At 43.8% G+C, this 8,352-nt stretch overlaps 1 protein-coding gene across 1 annotated transcript; it reads right to left on the reverse strand.

Moving 5' to 3' along the window:
- Positions 1-236: 236 nt before the first annotated feature.
- Positions 237-5,487, reverse strand: LOC117849598 (eukaryotic translation initiation factor 5B). Its single transcript, XM_034731203.2, has 10 exons — positions 4,031-5,487; positions 3,826-3,926; positions 3,633-3,723; positions 3,349-3,459; positions 3,195-3,260; positions 1,758-1,817; positions 1,053-1,670; positions 795-935; positions 592-711; positions 237-498 (listed from the first exon to the last, which is right to left on the reverse strand). Exons 1-10 carry the CDS (start codon positions 5,309-5,311, stop codon positions 433-435), a joined length of 2,655 nt encoding a protein of 884 aa, XP_034587094.1. The 5' UTR covers positions 5,312-5,487; the 3' UTR covers positions 237-432.
- Positions 5,488-8,352: the final 2,865 nt, after the last annotated feature.

The following is an 8,352-nucleotide window of genomic DNA, read 5'->3' on the forward strand; positions in this document are numbered from 1 at the left end:
ATGTCACCACACACTACTTGTTACAAAATGGCTAAAATCTCCGCCAGCCATGTCAGGTGGAGACATCAGTGAACCCACCCCACCGATTCTAACGAACCCCGAGTGAGGACCCACCCATTCTAACGAACCCTGCGTGAGTACCCAACCTGAAATACCCATTTCGCCCTGCAGTTCTCATGGCTTCAGCAGGGTATAGGAAAGCAATTAATGCCAACGCTAAGTTCATTCTAACGAGATTGCAACACACACTTTAGCAATTTCAACATATCAAGCATCAATTCATTGTAGCATGCACAGAATATAACAAAGGAATATGATAATATTCCAGTCTCCGCTGCCAATATAATAAAACATAAAAAGAAATAGAGGAATCTTCTTCCAAAGCTTGCTACGGGAGAAGATGCCAAGTTGGTAGAGGGATCTTCCAAGCATTCAGGGTATTCCGAATTGTTTCTTTAGCCTGCGGATAAGCTGCCAATTTTCATCACTCATCTCATCCTGCAACAAACAAATTTACATGTGTTATGCTTACATCTGAAGAGAAGAAGACTCACTCCAAGCTTACTGACAGCAGCAGCATTAGCTACATACCCGGTAGTACTCTTTCAGCACATCAATAGATTTCCTAGAGATTTGGCTTAGCAGTTCGTTGTCGGCGTTAAAATGCCGTCCATACAATCGGGACCTCTCCTGAGGATTCTCCCCAATAATCTGGCAGTGGAGATGAAATTTGTTAGCGTTTTGTTTCATGTTTTCACTTGTCATAACTACAAAATTGTAGTCAATGCACATACCTTTATCGACACGACTCCTCTCTTGGTAGAATCAATCTGCATGCCATTGGATGTCTCCATCGAGATGATCCTCCCAAGGCTATGAATCACGTCTGCACCTCTGTCCTTGCTTGGAACAGAGACAAAAATTGGGGTTCCCACCTGAAATACAAGTCATTCATTAACTGGTATCGGTTTTATAGACTTATTCTTATGCATGGTAGCAAAGTCTATCATTATGAATAAACGAACTTCAGAACAAAAGACCCATTGATGTACCTTGACAATGCCTTCCAGAACTTCAACATCACAAACAATTGGATCCTTTTTATGGTAGACACGGTTTGGCAGAATCTTAAGGGTGCATGGGAACACTGCCTCAGCTGCATATTGCTTCTTCTTGTCTTCCTTCAGTTTCTTAATGTGATCAGTAAATCTGCCAACAAGCTTGTACACGGTATCAGCCATAAAAATCTTTACCCCTGACTCAGCAGCAAGGTCAAAAGCCTCAGGCATCACTTTGACATCAAAGGCCAAGATGGCTGCATACTCTTCTTTCCTCTTCAGCATAGCAGTTGCTTTCATGACATCCTGCTTGTGGACTGGGCCTAAGTTGCAACCACTAACAGGGATGTCCAAAGAAAGGGTCTTCAAATGCTCAATAATGGCTTCCAAAGTTCCAAGACTGGATGCTTGCACATAGACACCCTCAGTGCATGTTTTGACCCTACTTATTGCTTGTATTGCTCTTCCATCATCACTCTCACCCCTTTCATCCTCATTGATCAGGTTGTTGACCTTATTGATTTCTTGCACTGCAGCTACTTCAGCTTGTTCCAGATCATCCCCTTGCTTCACCACAATGAGAGCAGTGCCAGCAATAGCATGGCGCAGTCCCTGAAAGGATAAACTAAGCATATGAGTACTTCGAAATTTGGATTTAGATTTTTTTCATAAAGAAATGAGAATAAAAAATAAACTTACTCGCACTGCAATTTTTGCCCCTTGGGCAGCTTTAAGCTCCTCGTGGTGCTTATATACTCCCTGATTGTAAAGTTACAGGGATATGTTAGTAAGAACACCCAAAACACTTATTGCCAAAATGCCAATTCAGTGTGAAAACATTGAAGTCATGTTTCCTCATCCACCCAATTCAAATCAAAACCTGAGGCAAACAAACTACAAAAGATAGTTTAAATAATAGCTTTGAATTTGAATCTGCCAGCAAGGACTACTTAAAAGTTAAAACACACACCTTTCATAATCAGACTTTACAGAGTTCAAAATCAGGTACAGGGAAGAACATGAATGGAAACATAGAATTCCAGACGTGTTGGGATTAAGTTATTGTTTCAAACCAGACATCAGCTGTAGCCGATAATTATTCAACCACATGAAGAACCGATGAATCAACTTATGCAAACTATTCTTTACAATTAGCAATCATGTATTCATGGCAGTTAATTACATTATATATTTTCGGCCCTTTGATTCCTTTGCTTTAATGACTTCATTATCTATTCAGTTTCATGTTTAGGTGATACAAATGCCTGTCTGCTGCACTGACAGTAGGGCATGGATGTTGTGGCAAACTATAGATTAATGGTCTCAGCAGCACACCAGCCTACTTAAACTACTCCAAAACAAAGAAACATCAAAGCACCAATGTCTGATGATCCTGTAAAATTACTCCAAACAAAGAGGCAAACAGGATACAGATTACACATAGCTTGATATACACATTGCTGATGAACCATAAATAAAAGTTAGTATTGATGTCCTCAAGTTCTTTAAAATAAAAATTCTTAAAAAATTATTTAACCTTCCTGTTATGACTGATTGGGTTACTTAATATGTTTTAACATCAAGCTATTAACTTGATACAAGAATCAAACACACATGATTGTGGAATATGCATTAGCTATGTGGTATGCGAACAAAGTCGTATCCTCAATCCTTGTTCCCAGATGGGTATATGTAAACAAATAAAATCCTAGAGCAAATATATCCGTCATAAGAAAATTACTGATGGTTATAGGTTGTATCTGATTCCTTTTTATATCTTATGATTAAAATATGAGGCGTCCTGACATTTGGAAGGAAGGATTTAGGGTAGAACTGCATTCGCAGCAAGCACCACATGACTAGTGCATACATGTAAAGATTCTAGAGTCTGTACATTAGAGTAAATTGTTGATGCTAACTGTTACTGGATAAGTGTTAATGCTGATGTCCAGAAGATTTTGTAGGTCTTTGCAACAAGGTACAGACTAATATTGTAGTTCTGGATAACATGATACATACAAAGCTGATAATTAAGACATCAATATATGAAATATTGACACCCACATAAGTTACTATTTCCAGGTAACCTCATAAAAAAAACATGAACAAAAGAAAATGATTTCATCATTTACTCACCTTAGCTTTCAGTTCTTTCATGGGATAAGGAGTCAACAAATATCTTATGTTGGTTGTGACAAGCCCCTGTAGATGAAAATGTGGTACTAAAATAAGATGAGGCAATATTCAAGTTTGCGTGTTCAATTTTTTAACTCAATAAATTTTAACATACCTGTTTGGTGCAAACAACTATTCGATCACCTTTCCGAAGTACACCATTAATCAGCACTACATCAATAGTAGTTCCAAAGTCTTTATCTTCATTGACTTCCAGCACAGTACACTGACAAATAAACACAGTTGGCAACAAAATCACATTTACATCACCTTACAATGAATACTGATCTATGTAACAAAATCAGACGCTGAAGTATGAAAAAAAGTATTCCAGTAGTCATAATTCAACAAAAAATTTACTAACTGGAGAGTAAAAAGTGTAATTGCTCAAGAACAAACCTCCACATTATCGACGTATGTCAGTCTCTCCATCATTATTTCTGGAACCCATCGCACAAGCAGAAGAAGAAGGTCTGGAATGCCTTCAGCACTGGAGGATATTATGGTACAAGTTAGACATAAGAAATTGTATAAGCATATTGAAAACTGTAACCTAAATATAAACGTGCAACAAAGAATATAGGTAACACACCTTACAGAGCTGGTTGGGACAATATTGACTACTTCTTTAACCTTCTTGTTCTCATAATACAGGGAAGCGTTGAAGCCACTTCCCTTCAGTTGTGTTACAACCTATTAAATAAACAATATTACGAAAAAAGATCAAATCAATAATTTGTGATTCAATTCATTTGGTCAGTAGCAGTAAATCAATGCACAGGGTGGCATGCACATACCTCAGTTAATCTCCATTTGAATTCCCTTTGGACATCTTCAGATTGGTTCTTGAGCGCTTTTGCTATTGGTGCATTGGGACAAGTCTTCCACCCATATAGCCGATCAACCTTGTTCAGGGCAACAATAAACCTCACATTGCGTTGTTTCAAAAGATCAAGGGACTCGATGGTCTGCTTCTCAAGCCCACGTGTAATATCGACAACCACTACAGCAACGTCACACAAACTTGATCCCCTCAAGCGCATGTTACTGAATGACTGATGGCCAGGGGTGTCAATTACAAGCAATCCAGGAACTTTGATGGTGGCCTCAGCTTTCAGGGAGGTCCTCTCCCTGATATTCTCAACTGGTAAGTAGGTCGCACCAATCTGCTGCGTGATGCCCCCAGCCTCCCCACCCTGCACATTGCTTCGCCGGATGCAATCAAGGAGCTTTGTCTTTCCAGCATCCACATGACCGAGGATGCAACATATCGGTGCTCGAAGCTCCCTGTCAAACCTATTGCCTGCACCTTCATCCTTAAGGATAGAGACCACATCTTCCCCAATTACTTCAGATAAACTCACTGAGTTAGCAATTGGAGCAGCAGACGCCACATGCTTCTCCTCTGTTTGGTCAAATTCATCAAAGCTCTTGTTCTCCCAAGCATCATCATCGTCGATTCCATTGCTCTCTTCCGATGATGGCTGGGAAATTTGTTCCTCCCCCAATTCCAGAGCATCAACCATCACACCATCAGTATCCTCCAGGGACCCATTGCTCTGCAAATCTTCCAATTGCTGCTCAAATACCTGAGTTTCTCCCAAATTGGCTTCAGATTGGACATTCTCATGACGCTTAGGCTGCGATTTAGACTTCTTCGACTCATACACGGGCCTTCTCTGCGCACCACTGCCTCCATCACCGCTGGAAGCATCAGGGACCGCGATACCGAGACGCCTCCGCACATCCTCCATCCGTCGCCTCTCCTCCCGCTCCCCGCGCTTCTTCACCTCCTCCTGCCTCCTCCGCCGCTTCTCCTCCCGCACCCTCCTCTCCTCCTCGACGCGCCTTTCCGCCTCCTCCCTGGCCCTGCGCTCCTCCTCCGCGCGCCTCTCCTCCTCCTCCCGGCGCCTCTCCTCCGCTCGTCGCTCCTCCTCGTGCGCGCGCGCCAGCTGCTCCTGGATCATCCGGACGTGCTGCCTCGGCGCCGGCTTCGCGCCACTAGCCGCCGCCTTCCTCCGGCCTCCGCCGCCGCCAGCGGCGGCGCGGGACCCCGCCTGGGGCGTCCTCGACGACATTGGGGCGTAGACGGGTACGGTGCCGGCGGTCCAGGTTGGCGAAGGGGCGGACGCACATACGGCGGCGGGGAACACGCGCGGAGGCGCCGGCGCGAGTAGATCGGACGGCGGCGGCGGCGGAAACCCTAGATGGGCGGCGGCGAAGACGGCGAGTGGGAAACGTAGTGTACGTACGGAATACGTGAGGGTGAAGGGGTTGGCCGCGCGTGAGGGTATATAGGATCCGGTGCGGGACCCACCTGAAGCGACCGTGACGGGGGCGCTACGAACTTACAAGTACGCGTGATGAAGGGTGGTGGATGACAGACCGGTGGGACCGGAATATGGATTGAGGCCGTGTTTTTCGTGGCTCGCAGTACGTGTCGCATCTGGCCCGTTAACCTTGGAAAAATGGGCCACAAGAGAGGCTCGGCTGGATGGATTTTGTTAGCCCATCTCAGTATAGGCCTTTATCATTTTCTCGGCCAGAGCACGTAAGGTCCGTAACGTTTCGTTTGCGGGACCGATGGTCTACACGGATTTTCGTAGGAAAAAAGAAGCGGGAAAGAATAGAGAGCAGCAATCTTTCTTTTTTGGCAGCAAATGTTCTTTTTACCGCAACTCCGAGAGTTTTTCTAAAAAAATTTCCCCAAAATATGTAGTGGTGATTCTTATAAATTTGTTTCCCAAAATCATACTATCCCACAGTAGATCTCCAATAATAATCTCCCCACCATGTCATCCCACAATACATCTTCAATAACAACCTCCCCAATATTTAAAGGGAAAATTGGTTACAGTACCGAAAGAATAGTATTTCTAGAAAATACTACCAAAACAACGATTCGTTACCTTAAATTAACATTCTGTCACGTTTTCTGTCGTCCATCCCGTCCGAACGAAATGCCTTAGAGCGTGTTTGGTTAGGATGTGACTTTTGGAAAATCTGTTGTGAGTTGTACACTATGGAAAAGCAGTTGTAAGAAAGCAGCTGTGGGAAAAGTAGATGGCCGTTTTGCTGTAAAACTGTAGGCTGTGTATGAGCAGTCAACAGTTTGTTTTGCCTAATCCAATCCAAGACCAGTGGCACAATTCTTGAACTCCATAAACGTTGAATACTCTTTTTCAGAATATCTAACTTGTTCTTCAATTATTTTTTCTCCTATCACCGGATTTTTCTGCAAACTTGGAAATAATATTCTTCCAACCGATAGTAGTGAAAATTCCCAAAGGACTATTCCCGGCTCAATCTCTTCTTTGCATGCATCAATCAAATACCTTAAAAAAGCATCACCCCAATCTGCCTTATTACCCATTCTTCAATCACCTAAAAATATTGTTTGATTCAATTCATAAGACTAATGAAAGATATTGTGACTTTAATAAATCATAAGAATTAGAACCAAAGTGCTATGAAGAACAAGCAAACAGCAGGCAGTATCTCTAAAATTTCAGCAAACGACCAGGAGAATCTACAAAGTAGACACAATGTATTCACATGAAGTTTGGATATTGTTAGTTTGATGGACGCCATGGGCCGTGCATGCCCTAACTTAAACAAAATGCACATATCATCAAATCAATAATCCAATGAAGTTGTATTTGCTCTAGAGAGTGCTAATCTCATGTAATTTTCTGTCCTACTCTTTCTATCCAACTCTATTCGGTTGCCAGCAACAAAGAATGCGTTAAACAAGAACAAGCAACTGAAGATTCGGTCTACAAATGAGAAATCTCACCCGGATGGTTGGGGCGGGCGGCCAGGGGATGGGGTTGGTAGGCGGTGAACGGCGGGCGTCTGAGGGCGGGCGGCGTCCCGGTGGCAGGAGGAGAGGCGGACGGTTTGGCTTTGCGGGAGGAGGCGGACGGTTTGGCTTCGTGGGAGGAGGCGGAGAAGAAATAGAACGAGGAGGAAACGAACCGGTATGTTCATAACCAGTGACAGGTGGGTAATTTTTTGCCCCAAAAGCACTTGAAAGTGTGCTTTTGGTTTTGTACTAGAGCAAAAGTAGCTTTTGGCCTAAAGCATCTGTGGCTTTTAGACCTTTTGATTGGCTTTTGGCTTTTGCAAAAGCAAAAGCAGGTTGAAAATCCCAACCAAACACACCCTTACTCCTCTTCCGTCCGCTCTTACGAACGACGTGCGGCAGCAGCATGGTCCCTAGCGACTTGAGCCGCGTTGAAGCCACACCAGAGCGCCCAAGTCGCCGCGCCACGCGCCTACCCAGTTTTGCCACCACCATATGCGTCGAGGAGGATGTCGCGGCCGCGTCCATAGTTGTGCACGTGACGGGTAGTTTGTGACGCTTGCGGCCACCGTCGCCGGCTCTACGATGACGGCGGAAAGGACGATGCACTACTAGAAATATAACCTCTTGTCCCTAGCGTTTGTACCGATCATTACTACCGGTTCCAATGGGTATTGCCTGAAACGCGCCCCGAGAACCCCTTTAGTACGGGTTGGGGGCAACAACTGGTACTAAAGGGTGCGCATTAGTACCGGTTGGTGCCCCCAACCGGTACTAATTCCCCACCCACCCTCTAGTACCGGGTGGTGGCAACAACTTGTACTAAAAGGGGCACCCTCTAGTACGGGTTGCTGCCCCAACCCGGTATTAGTGTGGCACACCCCCTCAAGTACCAGTTGAGGGCAACAACTGGTACTAGAGAGCACCTCTTTAGTATCAGTTGATTTTCTTTCTCTAAATACCCTCCTTCCTCCAACCCAAGCCTGATCCTCCAGCTCAAGCTTCACCCTATCCATGGCGAAATAGGGGGAGGTTTTGCCGGATTTGTGACCATTTCTTTGGGATTTCACTCATTCAAGTATTCTAAAGGTTAGAAAATTCATCCTCCCTTGATACATGGTTCGTATACTAAGTTTTATGCTTTATAGCTAGAGTAATTTGTGATTTTTAGAATAAGGTACAATGGAGGAATTTTTTATTTATATGAATGTGTTATTTAGAACTCATAAGCTACAAAATTTTGGATGCTATTATTCGTACTAGTCAAAGAAATTGATACGAGGTTACAGGAATAATTTCATAGTTTATTACTTT

This window comes from Setaria viridis, chromosome 3 (genome assembly GCF_005286985.2).
Source record: "Setaria viridis chromosome 3, Setaria_viridis_v4.0, whole genome shotgun sequence".
In the NCBI taxonomy this organism is placed as follows: domain Eukaryota; kingdom Viridiplantae; phylum Streptophyta; class Magnoliopsida; order Poales; family Poaceae; genus Setaria; species Setaria viridis.